General features: G+C 39.7%; 1 protein-coding gene across 15 annotated transcripts in view; it reads left to right on the plus strand.

Moving 5' to 3' along the window:
- Positions 1-27,516, plus strand: part of PHTF1 (putative homeodomain transcription factor 1) — a 60,899-nt gene that overhangs the window by 27,284 nt on the left and 6,099 nt on the right. For 14 of the 15 annotated variants that reach the window (XR_002733791.2, XR_002733789.2, XR_002733790.2 and 11 more), the window contains 10 exons: positions 4,815-4,971; positions 6,503-6,637; positions 17,148-17,307; positions 18,152-18,325; positions 18,430-18,519; positions 19,778-19,999; positions 24,174-24,302; positions 24,736-25,008; positions 26,105-26,236; positions 26,749-26,835. Coding sequence is in view for 10 of the 15 variants with exons in the window: in XM_023222805.2 (XP_023078573.1) it covers positions 4,815-4,971; positions 6,503-6,637; positions 17,148-17,307; positions 18,152-18,325; positions 18,430-18,519; positions 19,778-19,999; positions 24,174-24,302; positions 24,736-25,008; positions 26,105-26,236; positions 26,749-26,835 (1,559 nt within the window). In the remaining 5 variants the exon portion in view is untranslated. The remainder of the gene's footprint in view (positions 1-4,814; positions 4,972-6,502; positions 6,638-17,147; positions 17,308-18,151; positions 18,326-18,429; positions 18,520-19,777; positions 20,000-24,173; positions 24,303-24,735; positions 25,009-26,104; positions 26,237-26,748; positions 26,836-27,516) is intronic. The other variant, XM_023222809.2, reaches the window with a different exon arrangement.

Raw genomic sequence — 27,516 nt, forward strand, 5'->3', positions numbered from 1 at the left:
CTTATAAGGCCCCCTTAGATCTTACTAAATTCAGTTTTTTTTTTTTTTTTTTTTTGGTGGTAAAATGTACACCGCATGAAATACACCATCTTAACCATTTCTCAGTGTGGAGTTCAGTGGCATTGAGTATATTGATATTGGAATACAACCATCAACACCGTTTATTTCCAGAAATTTTTTCATCTTCCCAAACTGAAACTCCATACCCATTAAACTCCCTATTTCCCCTACCCATAGTCCCTGGCAACCACCATTCTACCTTGTCTCTATGATTTTGACTACTCTGGGAACGTAATATAAGCGGAATCATATAATATTTGTCCTTTTGCAACTGGCTTATTTCACTTAGCATAATATCCTCGAGGTTGCCCATGTAGAATGTTTCAGAATTCTTCCTTTTAAAGGCTGAATTGTATTCCATTGTATGTATATACTATGTTTAACTTATGCATTCATCTATTGAGAGATACTTAGAGATTTCCACCTGAAATGTAAATATTTTGTCTTTGTTGCTGCTGCTGAAAATACATGACTTTTTTTTTTTTTTTTTTTTTGAGACGGAGTCTGGCTCTGTCGCCCAGGCTGGAGTGCAGTGTCCGGATCTCAGCTCACTGCAAGCTCTGTCTCCCGGGTTTACGCCATTCTCCTGCCTCAGCCTCCCGAGTAGCTGGGACTACAGGTGCCTGCCACCTCGCCCAGCCAGTTTTTTGTATTTTTTAGTAGAGACGGGGTTTCACTGTGTTAGCCAGGATGGTCTCGATCTCCTGACCTCATGATCTGCCCGTCTTGGCCTCCCAAAGTGCTGGGATTACAGGCTTGAGCCACGACGCCCAGCCGTGTGTATTTTTTTTAATACAATGCTTTTTTTTTTTACTGTTACCTGGAGTTGGGCCAGACTTCACAGGTTTAGGGCACCATCCTCTACAAGACTGCTCTCACTTCAGATACCAGCCTCAAGTTTGGGGGTCGCCAGGGTCACTCTCACTTCTGACCAGGTAGCTATAGTTTTAAGTCCCCCAGGCATTCCCTCAGATTTGATGATTGGATGGAATGACTCTCAGAACTCCAGAAAGTACTAAACTTACAATTATAGTTTCATTATAGCAACAGAATATAAATGAGAAGAGAGGTATAGGAGTGTTTGGGATGGTTCCAAACAGGATGCTTCCATTGTCCTCAGGTAGCAATATGCACAGTATTGCCACCCCGCTAGGGAAGCTCCCCTTAGCCTTGGTATGTAGAGTTTTTATTGAGACTTTATTATTTAGGCTTGATTGATGGGATCATTGACATATGGTTGAACGCAGTCTCCATCCCCCTTTACTCCTCAGAGGTCTCCTATGGCTCAAAGACCCAAGCCTTTAATCACATAGTTGGTCTTTTTGGGGTGACCAGCAGCCATCCTTAGGTACCTTGTTAGCATAAACTATCAGGCTTGGCACAAGGGGCCCACAATGAATAGCAAAGGTACTTCTGTCACTTAGGAAATTCAAGGGTTTAGAGGTTACCTCCGAGGAACTGGGATCAAATGCCAACCAAATTCTTTTTTTTCTTTTTTTTAGGTTTTTAATTTTTGTGGGTATATAGTAAGTATATATATTTATAAGGTACATGAGATTCTTTGATACAAGCATGCAATGCATAATAATCACATCATGGCAAGTAGGGTGTTCATCTTCTCAAGCATTTATCCTTTGTGTTACAAACAATCCAGTTATACTCTTATAGTTCATTTTAAATGTACAATTAAATTATTAACTATAGGTCAGCCTGTTGTGCTGTCAAATACTAGGTATTTTTCATTCTGTCCCATGAACCATCCCCACATCCCCTACTCCACCCCCACTACCTTTCTCAGCCTCAGAGCCTTCTACTCTCTGTCTCCTTGAGTTCAGTCTTTTTAATTTTTAGCTCCCACAAATAAGTGAGAACATGTGAAGTTTGTCTTTCTGTGCTTGGTTTTTATTACTTAACATAATGTCCTTTAGTCCCATCCATGTTGTTGCCAGTGACAGAATCTTATTCTTTTTTATGGCTGAGTAGTACTCCGTTGTGTATATGTACCACATTTTCTTTATCCATTCATCTGCTAATGGACACTTAGGTTGCTTCCAAATCTTGGCTATTGTGAACAGTGCTGCAACAAGTGTGGGAGTGACTCTTTGATATACTGATTTCCTTCCTTTCTCTTCTTCTTTTTTGTTTGTTTGTTTTGAGACAGAGTCTCATTCTGTCACCCAGGGACTGGAGTGCAGTGGCATAATCTCAGTTCACTGCAACCCTCTGCCTCCTGGGTTCAAGTGATTCTCCTGCCTCAGCCTCCCGAGTAGCTGGGATTATAGGCGCCTGCCACCATGCCCGGCAAATTTTTGTATTTTTAGTAGAGACAGGGTTTCACCATGTTGCCCAGGCTGGTCTCGAACGCCTCACCTCAAGTGATCCGCCCACTTTGGCCTCTCAAAGTGCTGGGATTACAGGCATAAGCCACAGTGCCCAGCCACCATTTTCCTTTCTTTCGGGCATATACCCAGCAGCAGGATTGCTGGATCATATGGTAGTTCTATTTTTCTTTATTTGAGGAACCTCCAAGCTGTTCTTCATAGTGGTTGTACTACTTTCCATTCCCACCAACAGTGTACGGGGGTTCCCTTTCATCCATATTCTCTCCAGCATTTGCTATCGCCTGTCTTTTGGATAAAAGCCATTTTAACTGAGGTAAGATGGTATCTCATTGTGGTTTTGATTTGCATTTCTGTGATCAATGATGTGAGTACCTTCTCATTTACCTGTTTGACATTTGTATGTCTTCTTTTGCAAAATGTCTATTCAGATCTTTTGCCCATTTTAAAATCAGAATATTAGATTTTTCCTATAGAATTGTTTGAGCTCCTTATATATTCTGGTTATTAATCCCTTGTCAGATGGATAATTTGCAAAGACTTTCTCTCATTCTGTGAGTTGTCTCTTCTCTTGGTTGATTGTTTCCTTTGCTGTGTAGAAGCTTCCCCTGCCCCACCTCCCCACTCCCACCCCCACCCCATCCCTGAGATGGAGTCTTGCTCTGTCACCCAGGCTGGAGTACAGTGTCATGATCTTGGTTTAACATGATGTGACCCCATTTGTCCATTTTTGCTTCACCAACCAAAAATTTTTTTTTTGTTTTTGAGAACAGGTCTCACTCTGTTGCCCAGTCTGGAGTGCAGTGGTACGATCTTGGCTCACTACAGCCTCAACTTCCTGGGCTCAGGTGATCCTCCCACCTCAGCCTCCTGAGTAGGCTGGGAGTGGGACCACAGGTGCGCATGCCACCATGTTCAGCTAATATTTTTGGAGTTTTGTAGAGATGGGGTTTTGCCATGTTGCCCAGGCTGGTCTTGAACTTCTAGGCTCAAGTGATCTACCCACCAGGCCTCAAAAAGTGCTGGGAAGGCTGGGCACGGTGGCTCATGCCTGTAATCCCAGCACTTTGGGAGGCCGAGGTGGGCGGATCACGAGATCAGGAGATCGAGACCACGGTGAAACCCCGTCTCTACTAAAAATACAAAAAATTAGCTGGGCGTGGTGGTGGGCACCTGTAATCCCAGCTACTCGGGAGGCTGAGTCAGGAGAATGGCGTGAACCTGGGAGGCAGAGCTTGCAGTGAGCTGAGATCGTGCCACTGCACTCCAGCCTGGGTGACAGAGTGAGACTCTGTCTCAAAAAAAAAAAAAAAAAAAAAAAAAGTGTGTGGATTACAGTTGTTAGCCACCATGCCCAGCTGCCAATCAAATTCTTACTACATAACTGTCAAAATTGAGATGATTTGTACAGATGTGATCAAAATTACATTGTATGAAATTATTTTTACATTAATTCAGTTGAGTCAACAAATACTTAAGCCTATTGTGTCTGTGCCAAATATTCCTCTAGATGCTGAGATAAATTTTCTACTTTTAAATGTCAAATTCACTTTGATAGTATTTCAATCATTTATCCAACAAATACTGAGTGTCTATTCTGTGCTTCAGGTACTGGTTTTAGATATAGCAGTGAACAAACCAGAAAAAACTCCTTGTCTTCACGGTGCTTACTTTTTAGTGGTAAATTTATATTCACATTCTCAAGTCAACAAGGTCTATAGTTTATTGTCTGGGTACTTTCATTATTGTGTTTAAGTATTGGGATTTTATTAGGGCATGAAATAGGTAACTTTCTTTTTCTCTACACAGGAATAGTTTGTGTAGCACAAGAATTACTATTTATGTGAAAATCTGAAATATGTTAAAATATGGAGATACTTTTTGATATTTTTCCATTTCATTTGCTTCTTTAAACCTTTTATATATATGCTTTGATTTGCATTTCATATATATATACACACACACATATATGTATTTCTTCTTCATTATATATGAAATGAAAAGGCAACATAGTTAAGAGTGAGGACTCTGGAGCCTGACTACCTGGATTCAGTTTCCATCTTTGCTCTTTGCTTTCTGTGTAGCCTTGGAAAATACTCTTCCTTAGAGCAACACATTTCAACATGCGTGTTGTATACAGCATCTAGTTGTTTTTGCGGTGGAAACCCTTTTGAAATATCTAAATTATCATGCTGCCAGAAAGGTAAATCCTTTTAACACAGCATTCTTCACTTGCCGAGGGATCTAGGGCTTCAGGTTTTCACTCCACTAATGTGCAACTGGATGGGTGTTGTAGGAAATTATTTATTTATGTACTTTTTTAAATGATGGATTTTTATAGAAACTGTATAGTTTTTAGAATTAATTTGAAAGATGAGATCTAATGTTTTACATCTTAAAACCTCTTCTTTTCAGTTATAGCAATTGTCTTATATTTGATGATGCCTATTGTGAACATAAGTGAAGTACTTGGACCCTTGTGCCTTATGCTACTCATGGGAACTGTCCACTGTCAAATTGTGTCTACGCAGATAACAAGACCATCAGGAAACAATGGAAATCGAAGAAGAAGGTAAGATGAGAAATTACACTGTAGTTGTATATTTTCTGGGAGAGGTGTTATAAAGATTTATAAAGCCTTTGATTAATTTAAAATCTCCCTCGTTTGTGTATTTTTTCATTATTTTTTGGCTTAGGAAATGAATGCATTACTTTGCATTTTTCTCCTTGATGCTGAGAAACCTTGTTATAAACTTTCAGTTCCAGTTTGGGATTTTTGTCATTCAGTACAGCTGTTTAAAAGGAAATTTTATATACTATATTATTCTTTATTAAAATTTATCTTATATATTGTCTTTAAAGAAAGCATTCTCTTTGAAATTCAGTCTTAATCAAAATTTGGTGAAAATTCACTGTAAACAAGGATCTTGGTACATTTGGTTAGCCCTACCAAAATTTTACCTTTTTTCAAAAGTGTGTAATAAGAATTGACTTCTCAGTGGTCTAAACTTTTTTTTTTTTCTTTTTGATACAGAGTTTCACTCTTGTTGCCCAGGCTGCAGTGCAATGGTGCAATCTTGGCTCACTGCAACCTACACCTCCCGAGTTGAAGCAATTCTCCTGCCTCAGCCTCCCAAGTAGCTGGGATTACAAGCGTGTGCCACCATGCCTGGCTAATTTTTTTTTTGAATTTAGTAGAGACGAGGTTTCACCATGTTGGTCAGGCTGGTTTGGAATTCCTGACCTCAGGTGATCCACCCACCTCGGCCTCCCAAAGTGCTGGGATTACAGGCGTGAACCACCGCGCCCAGCTGTCTAAACTTTTAATAAGGATTGATTTGGCTTTTCTTTACATATTGAATTCATATTATATTTTAATCGATTATATGGTATATGTGAGTTTTGGAACTGTTTAAATGTTCTTAGGTATATGCAGTGTTACCTTCCAAAAGTTATGTTATCCTCCCTCAGAATATCTGTAGATATTTGCCTGCGTAAGCAATTACTAAATAAGAATTTTCCATTAGGTGCAATGAATTTCAACGTATTCTTCTTTTTGAATGTTATTTTTAAAACTTCTAAAAAAGAAGATTTCTTGTAAGTTCAGTTAAATTGATTGAATGTTTTCTAAGGAAATAAAATGCTATGCTATGTCTTATTGATATATATATAGTATATATCTTTTAATTATATAGGATATCAATAAAAAGTGATCAGTTGCTGTTATTCTATGTTCCCCTTATAAAATGTGCCATAAGAGGTAGATTCCTAACGTCCATATTTAAAGAAATTGCTCCTTCTGCTAGTGGTGTTGAATGTGCCTGAACAGACTTTTGGTCATACAAGTGGAAATTTTTTTTTTAGTAGATTCTGAATAGCAGTTCTATTTCTTTAATGAATGAACAAAATGGTAGCATAGGACTTTGGTTTGGAATCTGGTTTTGCCCTCAAATCAAAAAGTTCTTGCATAATTTATCCTCAGTATATGAAGTTAAACTATACTTGATTTTAGGTAGTAATTTGTCAGTATAATTTTCTATAGGGATATTTTGGGCAGAAATAGGGTCTTGAATAATCTGAAGTTATTGAAATTTTTTTTGTAGAAAATTGCGAAAAACTGTAAATGGTGATGGGAGCCGAGAAAATGGAAATAACACCTCTGATAAAGTCAGAGGAATAGAAACTTTGGAATCTGTACCCATTATTGGTGGTTTTTGGGAGACTATCTTTGGCAACAGGTGGGAGTTTTTTTTTTTTACTTGATTTTGTATTCACATGGTGTTTACAGAATGTATAGTATCATCAGGTCATAGGAGTAAGTAGTATAGGCTTATCTTGGTGTGACTTTTAAGGGTTATCAGAGGGCTTGCTTACTCAAAATGTTGTCTTCACTGTCTGTTTTGTTAACTGTGAATGCAGTAATCTATCATGAAAGTAGTCTGTTTTTTGTTTGCTTGTTTTTTTTGAAACGGAATCTCATTCTTTCACCCAGGCTGGAGTGCAGTGGCACAATCTTGGCTCACTGCAACCTCTGCCTCTTGAGTTCAAGCGATTCTCCTGCCTCAGCCTTCCAAGTAGCTGGGATTACAGGTGCCTGCCACCACACCCGGCTAATTTCTGTATTTTAGTAGAGACAGAGTTTCGCCATGTTGCCCAGGCTGATCTCAAATTCCTGACCTCAGGCCTCAGGCATGAGTCATCACACCTGGCCTGATTTCCTTTCTTTCAGGCATATACCCAGCAGTGGGACTGCTGGATCATATGGTAGTTCTATTTTTCTTTATTTGAGGAACCTCCAAGCTGTTCTTCATAGTGGTTGTACTACTTTACATTCCCACCAACAGTGGGAATGTAACAGTGTACGGGGGTTCCCTTTTCTCCATATCCTCTCCAGCATTTGCTATTGCCTGTCTTTTAGATAAAAGCCATTTTAACTGAGGTGAGATGATATCTCATTGTGGTTTTGATTTGCATTTCTGTGATCAATGATATGAGCACCTTTTCATATACCTGTTTGGCATTTGTATGTCTTCTTTTGAGAAATGTCTATTTAGATCTTTTGCTTATTTTAAAATCAGAATATTAGATTTTTCCTATAGAATTGTTTGAGCTCCTTATATATTCTGGTTATTAATCCCTTGTCAGATGGATAATTTGCAAAGACTTTCTCTCATTCTGTGAGTTGTCTTTTCACTTGGTTGATTGTTTCCTTTGCTATATAGAAGCTTTTTAACTTGATGTGATCTCATTTGTCCATTTTGCTTTGGTTGCCTGTGTTTGTGGAGTATTATTTAAGAAATCTTTGCCCAGAATGATATCTGGAGAATTTCCCTAATGTTTTCTTTTAGTGATTTCATAGTTTGGGGTCCTAGATTTAGTTTTTTAATTCACTTTTATTTGATTTTTGCATATGGTGAGAGAGAAGGGTGTAATTTCATTCATCTACATGTGGATATTCAGTTTTTCCAGCACCGTTTATTGAAGAGCCTGTCCTTTCTCCAGTGTATGTTCTTGGCATCTTTGTCAAAACTGAGTTCACTGTTGGCCGGGCACAGTGGCTCATGCCTGTAATCCCAGCACTTTGGGAGGCTGAGGTGGGGGGATTATTTGAGGTCAGGAGTTCAAGACCAGCCTGGCCAACATGGTCAAACCTTGTCTCTACTAAAAATGCAAGAATTATCCATGCGTGGTGGTGGGCGCCTGTAATCCCAGCTACTCAGGAGGTGGAAGTAGGAGCATCGCTTGAACCTGGGAGGCAGAGGTTGCAGCGAGCCAAGATCTCACCACTGCACTCCAACCTACATGACAAAGTGTGACCCTGTCTCAAAGAAATAAAAAAAAAAGAGTTCACTATAGATGTATGGATTTATTTCTGGGTTCTCAATTCTGTTCTGTTGGCCTATGTGTTTTTATGCCACTACCGTGCTCCTTTGGTTACTATAGTGCTGTAGTACAATTTGAAGTCAGGTAATGTGATTCCTTCAGTTTTGTTATTTTTACTTAGGATATCTTTGGTTATTTTGGGTCTTTTGTGATTCCATATTATTATTATTATTATTATTATTATTATTATTATTATTATTATTATTTTTTGAGACGAAGTCTTCTTCTTTTGCACAGGCTAGAGTGCAAATGGTGTGATCTCAGCTCATTACAACCTCTGCCTCCCAGGTTCAAGCAATTCTCCTGCTTCAGCCTCCCAAATAGCTGGGATTACAGGCACCCACCACCACGCCTAGCTAATTTAGTAGAGACAGGGTTTCACCATGTTGGCCAGGCTGGTCTTGAACTCCTGACCTCAGGTGATCCGCCCACCTCCACCACCCAAAGTGCTGGGATTACAGGGTTGAGCCACCGCTCCTGGCCGATTCCATATAAGTTTTAGGATTGTTTTTTCTATTTCTGTGAAGAATGTCATTGGTATTTTTATAGGGATTGCATTGAATCTATAGACTGCTTTGGTTAGTATGGATATTTTTAACAATAATGATTCTTCCAGTTCATAAACTGTGGAATATCTTTCCATATTTTTTGCATTCTCTTCAATTTCTTAAATCAATGTTTTATAGTTTTCATTATAGAGATCTTTCACTTCTTTGGTTAAGTTAATTGCTCAGTGTTTATTTGTAACTGTTAGAAATCGTATCACTTTCTTGATTTCTTTTTTAAATTGTTTGCTGTTGGCATGTAGAAATGCTATTGATTTTTTATGTTGATTTTGTATCCTGTAACTTTAATGAATTTATCAGTTCTGATAGTTTTTTGGTGGAATCTTTAGGTTTTTCCAAATATAAGATCGTATCATCTATAGACAAAGGTAATTTGAATTCTTCTTTTCCAATTTGTATGCCTTTTATTTCTGTCTCTTGTCTGATTGCTTTAGCTAGGACTTCTAGTACTATATTGAATAACAGTGATGAAAGTGGGCATCCTTGTCATTTTCCAGATCTTAGAGGAAAGGCTTTCAGTTTTTCCTCATTCAGCATGATACCAGTTGTGGGTCTGTCATGTGACTTTTATTCTTTTGAAGTATGTTCCTTCTGTACCCTGATTTTTGAGAATTATTATCATGAAGGGATATTGAATTTTATCAAATGCTTTTTCATCATCATTTGAAATGATTATATGGTTTTTTCCTTCATTCTGTTGGTATGATGTGTCACGTTAATTGACTTGTATGTATGTTGAACCATCCTTGCATCCCTGGTATAACCCTACTTGGTCATGATGAATGATCTTTTTATTTATTTATTTCATTTTATCTTATTGTTATTAATATTTGAGACAGAGCCTCACTCTGTTGCCCAAGCTTGAGTGCAGTGGCGTGATCTTGGCTCAGTGCAACCTCTGCTTCCCAGTTCAAGTGATTCTTGTGTGTGAGCCCCACATGTAGCTGGGACCACAGGCATGTGCCACCACATCCCTCCCTAATTTTTTGTATTTTTTGTAGAGGTGCACAGAAGTCAAGAATTGAGATTTGGGAACCTCTGCCTAGATTTCACAGGATGTGTGGAAATGCTTGGATGTCCAGGCAGAAGTTTGCTGCCATGGCAGGGCACTCATGGCAAACCTTTGCTTAGGGCAGTGTGGAAGGGGAATGTGGGATGGGCACCCCCACATAGAGTCCTCACTGGGGCACTGCCTAGTGGAGCTGTGAGAAGCGGGCCACAGTCTTCAAGACCCCAGAATGGTAAAACCACTGATAGCTTGCACTGTGCACCTGGAAAAGCCACAGACACTCAACACCAGCCTGTGAAAGCAGCCAGGAGGGAGGCTGTACCCTTCTGGTGATACTTGATATCATTTTAAATGTCTGGAATGTTTTAAGATTTGTTTTGAGGCTATAATATGGTATATCCCTGAAAATGATTCATGCACTGAGGAGAAAAATGTGTATTCCATAGCCAGTAGGTGAAATGTTCGGTAAATGTCTATCAGGTCTATTTGGTCTGTAGTGTAGATTAAGTCCAATGTTTTTTGTTGATATTTGCTTTATGTATCTGGGTGCTTCAGTGTTGGGTGCATATATATTTACAATTGTTATATCCTCTTGCTGCATTGACCCCTTTATCATTATATCATGACCTTCTTTAACTCTTTTTATAGTTAAAATCCATTTTGTCTGATATAAGTATAGCTACTTGATATGGTTAGGCTGTGTCTCCACCCAAATATCAACTCGAATTATATTTCCCAGCATTCCCATGTATTGCGGGAGGGAGCCGGGGGGAGGTAATTGAATCATGGGGGCTGGTCTTTCCTGTGCTAGTCTCGTGATAGTGAATAAGTCTCACAAGATCTGATGGGTTTATCAGGAGTTTCCGCTTTTTGCTTCTTCCTCATTTTCTCTTGCTGCTGCCATGTAAGAAGTGCCTTTCACCTCACCTCCTGCTGTGATTCTGAAGCCTCCCCAGCCTTGTGGAACTGTAAGTCCAGTTAAACCTCTTCTTCTTCTCAGTCTCAGGTATGTCTTTATCAGCAGCATGAAAATGAACTAATACAGTAAATGGGTACCAGTAGAGTGGGGCATTGCTGAAAAGATACCTGAAAATGTGGAAACAACTTTGGAACTGGGTTACAGGCAAAGGTTGGAACAGTTTGGAGTGCTCAGAAGAAGACATGAAAATGTGGGAAAGTTTGGAACCTCCTAGAGATTTGTTGAATGGCTTTGACAGAAATGCTGATAGTGATATGAACAGTAAGATCCAGGCTGAGGTGGTAACAGATGGAGATGAGGAACTTGTTGGGAACTGAAGAGAAGGTGACTCTTGTTATGTTTTAGCAAAAAGACTGGTGGCATTTTACCCCTGCCCTAGGGATTTGTGGAACTTTGAACTTAAGATAGATGATTTAGGGTATCTGGCGGAAAAAAAATCGAAGCAGCAAAGCATTAAAGAGGTGATTTGGGTGTGGCTAAAGGCATTCGGTTTTATAAGGGAAGCAGAGCATGAAAGTTTGGAAAATTTGCACCCTGACTGTGCAATAGAAAAGAAAAACCCAGGCCGGGCACGGTGGCTTATGCCTGTAATCCCAGCACTTTGGGAGGCCAAGGTGGGCAGATCACCTGAGGTCAGCAGTTCAAGACCAACCTGGCCAACATGGTGAAACCCCGTCTCTACTAAAAAAATACAAAAATTAGCCAGGCGTGATGGTGGGTGCCTGTAATCCCAGCTACCTGGAAGGCTGAGGCAGGGGAGTTGCTTGAACACAAGAGGCGGAGTTTGCAGTGAGCTGAGATCATGCCACTGCACTCCAGCCTGCGCAACAGAACGAGACTCTGTCTCAAAAAAAAAAAAAGGAGAAAAGAAAAACCCATTTTCTGGGGAGAAATTCAAACTGGCTATAGAAATTTGCATAAGTAGCAAGGAGCCTAACATTAATCCCCAAGCAATGGGGAAAATGTTTCCAGGCCATGTCAGACACTTTTATGGTAGCCCCTCCCATCATAGGCCTGGAGGCCTAGGAGGAAAAAGTGGTTCATGGTCCGGACCCAGGGTCCTCATGCTGTGTGCAGCCTTGGGACTTGATGTCCTGTGTCCCAGTTGCTCCAGCCATGGAGCCAATATACTCCAATGTACAGCTCAGACTATGGCTTCAGAGGGTGGAAGCTCCAAACCTTGGCAGCTTCCACATGGTGTTGAGCCTGCAGGTGCACAGAAGTCAAGAATTGAGGTTTGGGAACCTCTGCCTAGATTTCAGAAGATGGATGCCCAGGCAATAGTTTGCTGCAGGGGCAGGACCCTTATGGAGAACCTCTGTGAGGGCAGTGTGGAAGGGGAAAGGTGGGGTCGGAGCCCCTACACAGAGTCCCTACTGGGGCACCACCTAGTGGAGCTGTGAGAAGAAGGCCACCATCCTCCAGACCCCAGAATGGTAGATCTACCAACAGCTTGCACTGTGCTCCTAGAAAAGCCCCAGACACTCAACACCAGCCTGTGAAAGCAGCCAGGAGGGAGGCTTTACCCTGCAAAGCCACAAGGACAGAGCTGCCCAAGACCATGTGAACCCACCTTTTGCATCAGCGTGACCTGGATGTGAGACCTGGAGTCAAAGGAGATCGTTTTGGAGCTTTAAGATTTGATTGCCTCACTGGATTTTGGACTTGCAAGGGCCCGGTAACCCCTTTGTTTTGGCCAATTTTTCCCATTTGGAACGTCTGTATTTCCCAATACTTGTACCCCCATTGTATCTAGGAAGTAACTAGCCTGCTTTTGATTTTACAGGCTCATAGGTTGAAGGGACTTGCCTTGTCTCAGATGAGATTTTGGATGCTGGACTTTTGGGTTAATGTTGAAATGAGTTAAGACTTTGGGGGAGTATTGGGAAGGCATGATTGGTTTTGAAATGTGAGGACATGAAGTTTGGAGAGGCAAGGAACAGAATGATATGGTTTGGCTGTGTCCCCACCCAAATCTCAACTTGAATTGTATCTCCCAGAATTCCAGTGGGTTGTGGGAGGGACCCAGGGAGGGTAATTGAATCATGGGGGCTGGTCTTTCCCATGCTGTTCTTGTGATAGTGAATAAGTCTCACAAGATCTGATGGGTTTATCAGGGGTTTCCGCTTTTGCTTCTTCTTCATTTTCTCTTGCCACCACCATGTAAGAAGTGACTTTTACCTCCCGCCATGATTCTGAGGGGCCTCCCCAGCCATGTGGAGCTGTAAGTCCAGTTAAATCTCTTTTTCTTCCCAGTCTTGGGTATGTCTTCATCAGCAGCATGAAAATGGACTAATATACTACTCCTGCTAATTTTTAGTTTCTATTGGCATGGAATATCTTTTTCCATTGCCTTATTTTCAGCCTGTGTGTATGTTTATAGCTAAAGTTTGTTTCTTGTAGGTAACAGATCATGGATTTTGTTTTTTTAATTCATTAAGCCACTCTGTGTCTTTTGATTAGAAAGTTTAGTTCATTTACATTCCATGCCATTAGTGATAAGTAAGGACTTACTCTTGCCACTTTGTTAGTTGTTTTCTGGTTCATTTGTGATCTTCTTTTCTTTCGTTCTTTCTCGTCTTCCTCTTAGTGAAGGTGATTTTCTCTAGTGGTATTTTAAAATTTATTTCTTTTTATTTTTTTGTGTGTCTGTTTTTTTTTTTTTAATTTGGGGTTACATTGAGGCTTGCAAATAATATTTTATAACCTATTATTTTTAAACTGATGACACTGATTGCATAAACAAGCAAACAAACTCATAAACCAGCAAAGAGAAAAGTAATACAAACTACACTTTCATTCTGTTCCCTTGCTTTTTAACTTTTTGTTGTTTGTATTTATATCTTTTTGTACTGTCTATGTCTTGGAATGTTGTATTCTTTTACATTGGTTCATCTTTTAGTCTTTCTACTGAAGATATGAATAGTTTACACACGACAATTACAGGGTTATAATATTCTGTCTTTATTGTGTACTTACTATTACTAATGAGTTTTCTACCTTCAGATGATTGCTTATTGCTCATTAATGTCTTTTCTTTCAATTTGAAGAACTCTCTTTTGCATTTCTTGTAGGCAGGTCTGTTGTTGATGAAATCCTTCAGCTTTTGTTTTTTTCTGGGGATATCTTTATTTTTCCTTCTTGTTTGAAGTTTATTTTTGCTGGATATACTATTCTAGGATAAAAAGGTTTTTCCTTTAGCAGTTTAAATATGTCAGACTGGCTGCACATAGTGGCTCATGTCTATAATCCCAGCACTTTGGGAGGCCAAGATGGGAGGATTGCTTGAGGCCAGAAGTTCAAGACCAACCTGGGCAACATTAGGGAGACCCAATCTCTACAAAAATAAAAATAAAAAATTAGCTGGGTGTGGTGACATGTGCCTGTGGTTCCAGCTACGCTGGAGATTGAGACAAGAAGATCACCTGAGCCAAGGACGTTGAGGTGGTAGTGAGCTGTCATTATGACAGTGAACTCCAGCCTGGGCAACTGAGATCCCCATCTTAAAAAAAAAAAAAGTAAAAAGAAATAAGTAAATAAGTATGTCATACCATTCTCTCCTAGCCTATAAAGTTTGCGCTACCAGACATATTGGAGCATCTTTGTATGCTATTTGTTTCTTTTCTCTTGCTGCTTTCAGGATCCTTTCTTTGTCCCTGATCTGTGAGGGTTTGATTGTTAAATGCCTTGAGGTATTCTTCTTTGGGTTAAATCTGTTTGGTATTGTATGACCTTCTTGTACTTGAATATTGGTATCTTACTCTAGATTTGGGAACTTTTCTGTTATTATCCCTTTGAATAAACTTTATACTCCTATCTCTCTCTCTACCTCCTCTTTAAGGTCAGTAACTCTTAGATTTGCTGTTTTGAGGCTATTTTCCAGAATTTTTAGGTGTATTCATTCTTTTTTATTCTTTTTTCTTTCGTCTCTTCTGTATTTTTAAATAATCTGTCTTCAAGCTCACTAATTCTTTCTTCTGCTTGATTAATTCTGCTGTTAAGAGACTCTGATGCATTCTTCAGTATGTCAGTTGCATTTTTCAGCTCCAGAATTTGATTTTTTTTTTTTAAGTTATTTCACTCTCTTTGTTAAATTTATCTGATAGGATTCTGAATTCCTTCTGTGTATTCTTGAATTTCTTTGAGTTTCCTCAAAATAGCTTTTTTTTTTTTTTTCCAATGGTACAATCTCGGCTCACTGCAGTCTCCACCTCCCAGGCTCAAGTGATCCTCCTGCCTCAGCCTCCCAAGTAGCTGGGACTACAGGCACATGCCATTGCACCCAGCTAATTTTTTTATTTTTTGTAAAGATGAGGTTTTGCCATGTTGCCCAGGCTGGTTTTGAATTCCTTAGCTCAAGTAATCCACCTGTCCCTTGGCCTCACGAAGTGCTGGGATTACAGGCATAAGCCACTGTGCCTGGCCAAAAATAGCTATTTTGAATTTTCTGTCTCTAAGGTTGTATATTTCTGTCTCTCCAGAATTGGTCACTTATTATATCTTATTAGTTGGTTTGATGAGGTCATTTTTTCTTCGATGGTTTTGATGCTTATGGATGTTCATTAGTGTCTGCGCATTGAATGGTTAGATGTTTATTGTAGTCTTCACAGTCTGGGCATCTTTGTACCTGTCCTTCTTGGGAAGGCTTTCCAAGTATTTGAGGAGAATTGGGTGTTGTGATCTAAGTCTTTGGTCACTGCAGCTGTATCTGCATTCGGGGGCACCCTAAGCCCAGTAATGCTGCAGCTGCTGTAGACTTGTAGGGGTGACCGCCTTGGTGGTCTTGGGTCAGATCTGGGAGAATTCTCTGGATTACCAGGCAGAGACTTTTGTTTTCTTCCCTAACTTTCTCCCAAACAAATAAAGTCTCTCTCTCTCTCTGCTGAGCTGCTTGGAGCCAGGAGGGGGTGACACAGCACCCCTGTGGCCATTAATACTGGGACTGGCCTGGGTCACGCCTGAAGCCAGCACAGCACTGGGTCTTGCCCAAGGTCCACATGGTGACCACTTGCCTGTCTACCACCTGTGTTTACTCAAAGCCCAAGGGCAGATTCAGCCAGGCTTATGTCCTTCCTTTTAGGGCAGCAAGTTACCCCTGGCTCTGGGCAGATCCGGAGATGCTGTCAGGGCCTGGCATTGAGAACCTTAGGAATCTACCTGTGGCTGTGTTCTGTGGCAGCTGAGCTCGCACCCAAACCAAAAGACAAACTCCTTACTCCTCTCTCCCATTTCCTCAAGCAGAGGAATCTCTCCCCATGGCCACCACTGCCCCAGGCCTGCAGCAAGTACTGCGTGGCTGTCGCTGATGTTCACTCAAGGTCCAAGGGCTCTTTGGTTAGCTTGCGGTCAGTGCTGATAGGCCTGGGTATCTCCCTTCAGGACAGTGTGCTCCCCTCTGGCCCGGGGCGGGTCCAGAAATACCATCCAGGAGCCATGGCCTAGAATCAGGGACCTCAAGAGCACACTTGGTGCTCTACCCCACTGTGATTGAGCTCATACCCTGCCTGTAAGACAGGGTTGCCTTTACTCTTCCCTCTTTTCCTCAAGCAGAAAGAGTCTCTCCCTGTAGCCACCACAGCTGGGAATATACTGGGTCACTCTTGAGGCCAGTATGGCTCTGAGTCTCACCCAAGACCCACAGTGAGTACTGCCTGGCTACTGTTTGAGCCCAAGGGCTCTTTGGTCAGCAGGTGATGACTCCTGCTGAGACTGGATCCTTCCCTTCAAATGTGCTGGTTGCATTTGGGTCCAAGGTGTGTCTAGAAATGTCGTCCATAAGTTAGGTCCTGGAATGGGGGCCTCAGGACTGGGGTCCCTTGTTCTACTCTGGCTGAGCTGGTCCTTTTTACTCTTCTGTCTCTTCCTGGGCTGTGAGCAACACTGCCTGGCTTTGCAGTAGGGGTGGCACAAGCACTCCCTGGCCACTCAGCTGGTGTCTCAGTAGGTCATGTGCACCCTAAGTCTGCTGGGCTAGTGGAGTAGTAGTAACAGACGATATAAGGTACGAGTTGCATTGTGTTTGAGAAGATGTGGAGAGGACTATGAACCTACTTTTGTGCATACTGAAAAGTATATGCTTCCTTTCAGTTAATTGACCTGAGTCTTTGAAGAATAGACTCACATTCTGAGTCTGTGATTGAATATTTTGTCATTCTACACCCTTACTTAGCAAGCTAAAATCCTGAAAAATATGATTCCTGAATTTTCTTGATTTCCAGAATAATATAGCGTATTCCTTAGAAGAAAGTGGTTTCATGAAAGGTGTTATTTTCAAAAAACTAATCTTCTTTTCCTTTTTTTAAAAAAAATAGGATTAAAAGAGTAAAATTAATATCTAACAAAGGGACTGAAACTGACAATGACCCAAGTTGTGTCCGTCCTATCATTAAGAAGAGACAATGTCGACCGGAGATTAGAATGTGGCAAACAAGAGAGAAAGCAAAATTTTCAGATGGAGAAAAGTGCCGTAGGGTAAGATTTAGATGGATTTAACAAGCCTTTTTTTCCTCATGTAGCATTTTCGTATTAAGACTCTGTTAGAGATATAAAATAGATACTAGTAGGTTTGTAAATTTGTTCTAACAAGTAAAACCACAGGATATGAAAAGAAGCTATCACATGAAGACTGGAACTTAGTCTTAAAATTTCTAGTACTAGACTTGTTACTAATTTTGCGAGTTATCCAGCCTTAGCAGTAGGCTAGTGGATTTAATAAACAGATTAGTGAAGAGGGTGCTGTGTCATATTCCAGAGAAGCAGTGATAGTATAGTAAGAGTTTGGGAAATTTATCTATGTCTAAAACTAGCTATATGCTTTTACTTTATAGTTTTAAACTGTTTTCTTGTTGGTTAGATCATGGCATTTAGTCTAATAATTATTGAGCCATTACTATAACCAGGCATTGTTCTAAGTACTTTACGTATACTAACTTATCTCATTTATTTTCAACAAATCTGTGAAATAGATGCTTTTATTATCATTTCTTTTCAGATGAGGAAACTCAGCTCCAGACAGATTTAGTAAATTGCTCAAGGTTATGTATCTAGTAAGTAGAAGAGTTGTGATTCAGGCTTAGAGTTTGACTTGAGTCTTGGTTTTTGAATACTCCATAACACTGCCTCTTCATTTAGGTTATTTAGTTTCAAGTTAATATTTTTCTTAATTGAGATTAAATAATATATGGATTTATTCAGTTTTGGGTTAGTTTACTTTTGCTGCTTGGTAGTTTTTGTATGATTTTTTTGTTTTTACACATGCAGCTTATTAGAATATTTTTAGCTGTCCCCTGTGAAGATATTGCTGTTCTCTTTGTAGGAGACTTTTAGGCGTTTGGGTAATGGGGTGTCTGATGACCTGTCAAGTGAGGAAGATGGTGAAGCACGGACACAGATGATATTATTGCGTAGGAGTGTGGAAGGGGCCTCAAGTGACAATGGTTGTGAAGTTAAGAATAGAAAATCAATACTTTCAAGGCACCTAAACTCTCAGGTAATTTCTATTTTAGTTTATGAAAGTATAGGACTAAATCATTGAAGTTAGTAACAAAGCATTTAACATATCTTCCTATTGTTTGTTGGTTTGATTTTTGGCAGGTAAAGAAAACCACTACAAGGTGGTGTCATATTGTGCGGGATTCAGATAGTCTGGCTGAATCAGAATTTGAATCAGCAGCCTTTAGCCAGGTAAAGTATCCCTTTGAGAAATCAAGGTGTATTTTTGAGTGTAATAACTTTATCCATTCCTTTTTTTATTGGTTGCCCTAAAGTTGCATTTACATTAATATTTGCCAGCCCTTTCCTTGTCTCCAATTATCTATCTCCTTATCTGGCAGCTTTTAATGACTACACACCTAGAAAGAATATTTTTCTGCATTGACCCTGAGCTTAAAAGTATCACAGATGATGCCCAGAAACAGGTTACTTAATCCCTGAATAATAAGATTATTAAATATTCACTTGGAATATGAGGTTTATTTTTAAACATCATAAATTGGATTGACACTGATGAAGATAGATTTTTGAGAAAGGAGTTCTGAAAGATGGGAGTAGTAAATCTCATCATGAAAGCTAAAGGGCATATTATATTATTTGGAAAATTGTAAGTCAGAGGTGAGCAGAGTAGATGGTGGTGGTGTGGTTTTTCTTTTGTTTTGATGAACAAGGCAATTGTGATCATGGAATAACTTTCATATTTATGTTTGTACTTTTCTTTGCCTGATTATCCTTTAACATTTTGGAGCTGAGTAGGTCTGTAGCCAACTTCACAATATTTAGAGTTGGGGACACTTTGTGTGTGTCAAAAAGCTCAGCTAAGCCAATTGAGTTGGTCATCTTGGTGTGCTTATAGCAATCACTCCCTTCCCAGAACACCTTAGTTGAACAGTTCTGTAACTTGGCAATCGCTTCTTAGAGGGAGTCCTGCTTGCTAGAGACATCAGAGTTTAACATTTAAATATTAAAATCTATTATTGGCCAGACATGGTGGCTCACGCCTGTAATCCCAACACTTTGAGAGGTTGAGGTGGGTGGATAGCTTGAGACCAGGAGTCTGAGACCAGCCTGGGCAACAAAATGAGACCCCATCTTTACAAAAAAAAAAAAAAAAATCTATATATATATATATCCGAATGTGATGGTATGCACCTGTAGTGCCAGCGGCTTAGGAGGCTGAGGCAGGAGGATTGCTTGAGCCCAAGAGTTTGAGGTTGCAGTGGGCTATGATCATGCCACTGCACTCCAGCCTAGGTGACAGAGTGTGACCCTGTATCAAAAAATAAAAAAGAATTATTGTTATGTGAAGCCCTGTGAAAAAATGAATTCATGGTGATTGACTTTTGAAGGCTTTCAAGCCATTGCTGTAGATAACTTGTTTTAATTTTATTTCACATATAATTATTTTTAAAGATGAAGAACATTTTTTCCTTTTTGTTTTCCTTTAAAGGGCTCTAGATCTGGTGTGAGTGGTGGCTCTCGAAGCCTCAACATGTCAAGAAGAGACTCAGAAAGCACCCGCCATGACTCGGAGACTGAGGATATGTTATGGGACGACCTGCTACATGGCCCAGAGTGCCGGTCATCTGTCACCAGTGACAGTGAGGGGGTTCATGTGAATACCCTTCACTCAGGGACCAAACGTGACCCCAAAGAGGATGTATTTCAGCAGGTCTGTGCAGGCATGATAAAAATAGCTAGTATTTATTGTGTTCTTACTGTGTGTCAGGCATTCTGTTATCTCATTTAACTTTACAATAGTCCTGTAGGGTAGATACTATTATTATCCCCAGTTTAGAGGTGAGGAAATTGAGCATAGCCTGTAAGTGAAGATGTTGGGATTAGAATTCAGGGAGAAGTAATCTAGAGTTGCCCTAACCTAAATTTTTTTTATATTACTTTTTCTTATTATTTTCCTTAGAATGGTCCTTAACGTGTATTTTGTATTTTGTTTTTTTGTTTTTGTTTTTTTTTTTTGAGACGGAGTCTTGCTCTGCCGCCCAGGCTGGAGTGCAGTGGCCAGATCTCAGGTCACTGCAAGCTCCGCCTCCCGGGTTCACGCCATTCTCCTGTCTCAGCCTCCCGAGTAGCTGGGACTACAGGCACCCGCCTCGTCGCCCGGCTAGTTTTTTTTTTGTATTTTCTATTAGAGACGGGGTTTCACCATATTAGCCAGGATGGTCTCGATCTCCTGACCTCGTGATCCGCCCGTCTCGGCCTCCCAAAGTGCTGGGATTACAGGCTTGAGCCACCGCGCCCGGCCTATTTTGTATTTTGTATGAGTAAACTTTGCATGTAGAAAATATACCTTATATTTTCATAAACATCACAGTGTTACATATGAATTACTAGGAAATGGTACTGCTTGCTTTTTGAATAGTGCATAAAATAAATAACGGTTTTAATTTCAGGTTTTATATTAATGTCATAAAATCAGTCATGAGAAGGTATTTCAACCTTCCAACCAATGTAGAGATTCATTCTATATCTGTGTAAATTTTTTACCATCTGTTGTGTGGTGATAATAGTTCCTACTTCTTAGGAATAGTGTGAAATAGCTAATGAGATAATATAAAGTACATAGCATAATACCAGGCAAGAGTAAATACCCAATAAATGTTAGCATTATTGTTAATATCTCCATCAGATGATCAATTGGCCTCTTCTTAAATACTTCTGGAGCTGGAGTGCTTGTTATTTAATGATACAGCTTATTCCACTTCTGGATAGATTGAATGATGAAGAAATAGTTCTCATATCAACCTTTCAGTTGCTTAATGTCAATGATTGTTATGATTCTTAGGTTTTTGTTCTTTAGGCTAAATATTTCTACATTGACTTGCAAATAGTGAATGATGGATACATATTTGCTTAATTATCCAATTTTCTTGATTCAAAGATACCATTGATTTAGGTGATACATTTTCATTTAAAAAACCACTTCATTAAATGTATATAATTTTTAAAAAATGAACCAGAAACAATGTAAATTTTCTCATTAAAGTTTTTTTTTTTTTCTTTTTGAGACAGAGCTCACTCTGTTGCCCAGGCTGGAGTGCAGTGGTGCAATCATGACTCACTGCAGCCTTAACCTCCCCAGCTCAAGTGATCCTCCCACCTCAGCCTCCTGATTAACCACCAAGCTTGGCTAATTTTTAAATTTTTTGTAGAGATAGGGTCGCACTATCTTGCTTAGGCTGGTCTTGAACTTCTGGGTTCAAACAGTCCTCCCACCTTAGCCTCACAAAGTGTTGGGATTACAGGGGTGAGCCACCATACCTGGCTCTCATTAAAATTTTATGCCACTTTTTCTGATTTTGCAGTGAGGCTAAATATTTTTTGCATTCAGCCTGAAGATTCATCTAAATTACATTGCTTTCAGTAGTTATGCATAGCATCATGATGATCTTGATCTCTTTAGCATTCCCCTCCTTTGAGATTTGCAGTATAATTTTAAGACATATATAAGAATAATTGAGTGTGGTAAACTCACCATGTCAAATGCAATAAATCATTTTCCAATCCTGTTCACCTAGCCTATTATTATTTTATTCCCTGTGTTTGTTAATACTATACTACCCACCCAAGTCAAAAAGCCTGGAGTCATTCTTGACCCCCCCTTTTTTTTTTTTTTAGGTGAAGTCTTACTCTGTCACCCGGGCTGGAGTACAGTAGCACAATTTCAGCTCACTGTAACCTCCACCTTCTAGGCTCAAGTGATTCTCCTGCCTCAGCCTCCTGAGTAGCTAGGATTACAGGCGCCTGCTGCCTGCCACCACACCTGGCTAATTTTTGTATTTTTAGTAGAGATGGGGTTTTACCATGTTGGCCAGGCTGGTCTCGAACTCCTGACCTCAAGTGATCCACTCGCCTCGGCCTCCGAGAGTGCTGGGAGCCGCCATGCCCGGCTGGCCGCATTCTTTCCACCCTTAATCGCTTATGTTCTTTTGATTCAGCTCTCTAAATACCTGCATCTCTGTGGTCACCCTGCTTGGTGCAGGCCATCATCTTATCTCAACTGGGTAAAATAAGAAGCTATTACAGTAACTTCTGTAGGGTTGCCTCTGTTCCTTTCATTTTCCTTGCTACAGCCAGAGTGATACTTGTAAAATACAAATCTGATAATGCCACTTCCTTTAAAATCCTTTTTTCTTCTTTCTGGATTGCTTGCTTCTGTTCCTTTATTTGTTCTAATACAGTTTCGTCTCTGACCATTCTGTCCCTGCTTCTCACATGGTGAACTTGACTGGACTAACCTTCTTTGTTCCTGATATGTAACCAGGCCTCATGTGCCTCTGGGACCTTATGCATACAGGTTTCTTTGCCTGGGACATAATTTTCTCTAATGCCCATTCTTTTGGTTCATTCCTTTTTATTTCCAGGCAGATCTTGGCCTGAGTGATGCTTCCTTCAGGAAGCCTTTCCTATATACTCCTAAAGCACTCTTGCTTTTCCTTACCATGCTGTATAGTAACTTCCTTCAGAAGTCTATAAGCTCCTTGATAGCAAGGACATCTGTCTTGTTCTCCATTTTATCCACAGGCATGATACATAGTAGGTGCTTAGTAAATATGAGTTGTATAAGTCAGTGAATCAGTTAAATCAGTGATTCAAATAAATAAATGCTTGTTGGCATTATGCTAAGCGTTTTGGTAGAAAGAGAAAATATATGCCAGATGGTCCTTTTCTAGAAGGTTATATTTTAGTTTGGGAACAAGATAATTATATAGAAAATAAGTAGAGGACAACATAAAAGCACCATATAATAAGATGCTAATTTGTCTGATACAGACTGTAAAAGTTTTTCATTTCGGAGAAGGGCAAAGTTAGTAAGGCTGAGGCTGTCAGAGAGGACCATGGTGGTGAAATGGGACTTGAGCTAGTATTTAAAGAATGAGACATGAGGCCGGGCACGGTGGCTCAAGCCTGTAATCCCAGCACTTTGGGAGGCCGAGACGGGTGGATCACGAGGTCAGGAGATCGAGACCATCCTGGCTAACACCGTGAAACCCCGTCTCTACTAAAAAATACCAAAAACTAGCCGGGCGAGGTGGTGGGCGCCTGTGGTCCCAGCTGCTCGGGAGGCTGAGGCAGGAGAATGGCGTAAACCCGGGAGGCGGAGCTTGCAGTGAGCTGAGATCCGGCCACTGCACTCCAGCCTGGGCGATAGAGTGAGACTCCGTCTCAGAAAAAAAAAAGAATGAGACATGATATGGCAGAAGAGGAGAGGGAGCTGTTTTCATTGTGACTGTCTCCACTTGAGCTTTTCTAAGCCTCACTAATTCTCTGTGTCCTGGTTAGACCAGAAACAGACTTAACTCCTCAGTCATTCATGTAATGTATAAGGCCTTTTAGTATCTTCCTTTACTTCCTATTACTCCTAGTGTAATCTCGTAGCTCTAGAAATTCTTTCTTAGTAGCCCATGACTACACTAAGCTTATCCTCACTTCCATACCTTTAGAGAGGGAAGCAACCTTGGAGATCATGGACTGCTATCTCTCCTCATAACAGAAGACATTTAGTCTCTCCCTAGATAAGAGAATGGCTTAGTGAAGAAAAATGGACCTAGCGGGCCATGGTGGTATGTGATTGTGGTCCTTGCTAAACAGAAGGCTGTGTAGAGGGAGGCAGATGGGAGGATTGCTTGAACCCAGGAGTTTGAGACCAACCTGGGCAACATAGTGACACCCTGTCTCAAAAAAAAAAAAAAAAAAAAGAAAGACAAAAAGGACCAGCATTATAGAAGCGGTTATTAGAGTGCTGGCAAATGAATGGAGCCTGGGAAAGAAAAACTAATGGAGGCAATAAAACATGGATAGAAACAATTTTATATTTTTCTTCTCAGAATCATTTATTCTGGCTTCAGAATTCAAGTCCTTCCTCTGATCGAGTTAGTGCAATAATCTGGGAGGGGAATGAGTGCAAAAAGATGGATATGTCTGTGTTGGAAATAAGTGGCATCATCATGAGCAGGGTAAGATTGAATATGTTTCCAGAGTTTTCAAAAAATATACTAAGTGATCAGGAGCTATTTTATAAGAATCTCTTAGTGATTAAAACAGTATGACTCCGCTTTTGAAGCACATATATATATCATACATATTATATGTAATATATTATTAACATATATATGTAATTTTGTAGTCAGAGTCTTTACATGGTAGTGTATATATTATTTGTTATACCTGGTCTCTATTAGCACAGTCAACTGTTCAGGTATGCTCTACAGATATTCCTATCTCATTGAATCCCAATTTTTAATAAGATTTAAAAGTCATAAATCTGTATGTCATTTGTATTTATACTTTTAGATAGTGTTTTTAATAGTCTAAATAGTGTTTGATAAATACTGCTTTGCAACTCCATTTAGCTACACAATAATGACAGAAATTTTAAATAATTCACAGGTCAATGCCTATCAGCAAGGAGTAGGTTATCAGATGCTGGGAAATGTTGTCACTGTTGGATTAGCATTTTTTCCATTCTTACATCGACTTTTCCATGAGAAGAGCCTTGACCAGTTAAAGTCCATTTCAGCTGAGGAGATCTTGACTCTCTTTTGTGGGGCACCACCTGTTACACCTATTATTGTTTTGTCCATAATTAATTTTTTTGAAAGATTATGTCTTACTTGGATGTTTTTTTTCATGATGTGTGTGGCAGAGAGAACATATAAACAGGTCAGTGGAGAAATAAGTAAAATTTTTTACCTCTGTTTTTGTATATGATAGTCCATTGAGTTGTTTTTGTTCTCTTGATTTGGTCTCTCTTCAAGCTGATGTGGGCAATAAGGGATTGATAAGTGGACTTTTGATATTTGTGGATTTATTGTTTGTGTTATTGACTATTTACATATTACACATTGTAATCTGAAATTCTGCCAGGCCCCACATGTAGAATAAGTGGCTTAGCCAGTGAGTGAGCCTAGCCAACTGCTTAGGTTCTCTACCTCAATGTCCCTTTTTTGTTTTTTATCCATAGAATAAAATAATTATCTACATGTGATAGTGTTTTTGCGAAAAATGGCCAAGTGAGAAATACATAAGTTGAAATTTGATAAAAATTATGGATGGAGGGTTTAAAATATTGGTGATATGCAGAAGAAGTGTGATTTATTTTATTTTTTTTTTTGAGACAGGGTCTCGCTCTGTTGCCCAGGTTGGAGTGCAGTGGTGTTATCACGGCTCACTCCAGCCTTGACCTCCTGAGGATCAAGCAGTCCTTCCAGCTCAGCCTCCCCAGTAGCTGGGACTACAGGCCTGCGCCACCACACCCGACTAATTTTTTGTATTTTTGTAGAGGTGAGGTCTTACTTTGTTGCCCAGGCTTGTCTTTAACTCCAGGGCTCAAGTGATTCCCCTGTCTTTCCTCCCAAAGTGCTGGGATTACAGGGCATGAGCCACCATGCCCAGTCCCAGAAATGTGATTTTGAATAGAGATTTAATTTGGGAATAAGGCAGAATGATGTATAAACATTTGAGTTTGTGAAGTAGTGGATCCACAAATGCCAACCATTCTTTGGGGGTCTCCAAAGAATATTCCTTGCAAATGTTGAGTGTACCACATTGTGAAGAGGTATATTACTATGTAATGTGCTTTGGAAACAACAGGGTAATGAGCTATTAATGAAAATTTTCACTGCCCATCTTAGTGATCACTGATTAGAACTTCATTCTTTTTAACATTTTTGTATTCTGCGAATATCATTGGCAATTATGTGAATACACAGACACATACGTACATTTCACTGTGATTTTTTTTTTAAACCTCTTCTAGAGATTTTTATTTGCAAAACTCTTCAGCCATATTACTTCTGCCAGGAAAGCTAGGAAATATGAAATACCTCATTTCAGACTTAAGAAGGTGGAGAATATTAAAATATGGTTATCACTGCGTTCCTATCTAAAGGTGAGTTTTATTTGATTAACAATAGAGTATATGCAAGAATCTGCTCACTGAAGCTCCTGGCAGCAGTTACTCAGTAGACAGTATAGTTCTGGGTGTCAGGCAGATCATACCAGCCGCTGACAGACTTGCTGGACAGCAAGTTGGATGTCGTCTCTGCAAAGCTAGTAGGGGTAGGTAAAGAAGAGCTTAGAAAGGGAAAAGAAAATCTAAATTTCCTAGGGGCAAAGTGATAATTAAATAGTGTATATTTTTCTGACTTTTTTGGGAAATATTCCAGCTTTTTTGGGAAATATTCCAGTATGTCAATGAATCAGTCACCCTTAATTTGGAAATGCATGGATTTCAGTACTTAAAAGTTGATGACTTTATGTACTGAATATGTTAAAATCCTATCTCAGAAACTTCTTATAAACATTTTCACATGAATGTAGTACAACTCAGAGTGTTAATGATGTGAGGGCGGTTGCTGTCTGCCAGTAATCTAAAACATTAACATGTGTCTCACTCCACAGAGACGGGGGCCACAGCGTTCAGTTGATGTGGTTGTATCCTCAGTGTTCCTGCTGACACTTTCGATTGCTTTCATTTGTTGTGCTCAGGTAAAAGTTTCACATCTGCTTTAAGGAAAAACGAAAATTCTAATATAGGGTTCACTTTCTGTTTTAGACTTAGGTCACTGTCTTTAAGTATGTATTTTTAATACATCTACACTTTTTACTATTTTGGATATTTGGTAATTTTTCTAACTTTTCAAAATGGGAATACAAGTAATTTTGAAGTCCTTTCAAACTGTAAGATCACTCTAATTTTAGTTGGTAATTATTAAGTGATATAAAACTATTGTATGATTGTAAAATATTGATTTTCTGACTACATTATTCCTTCTGTATTATTAGTTGTCACTCCAAGGTAGATCTTTCATTTCTTTCCCTCTCATTTATTCATTCATTTATTTATTATACTGTGGAATCATGTATTCTCATTTTTATACAGTGGGTTAAAATCTATTACTATAGGCTGGGCATAGTAGCTTAACACCTGTAATCCCAGCACTTTGGGAGGCTAATGTGGGAGGATTGTGTGAGGCCAGGAGTTGAAGACCAACCTGGGCCACGTAATGAGGACCCATCTCTACAAAAAAAAAAAAAAAAAAAAAATCTGTTACTATATTTGCTTTGATGCCTACATTGTCCCAAATTTGGCCAGTGGGAGCCCCTAGAAACCCCCTCCTCTATGCTTTTGATAGGGTCTCCTTTTTTGTAAAGCACTTCTGTGCTTTC

Source organism: Piliocolobus tephrosceles, chromosome 1 (genome assembly GCF_002776525.5).
Source record: "Piliocolobus tephrosceles isolate RC106 chromosome 1, ASM277652v3, whole genome shotgun sequence".
Lineage (NCBI taxonomy): Eukaryota > Metazoa > Chordata > Mammalia > Primates > Cercopithecidae > Piliocolobus > Piliocolobus tephrosceles.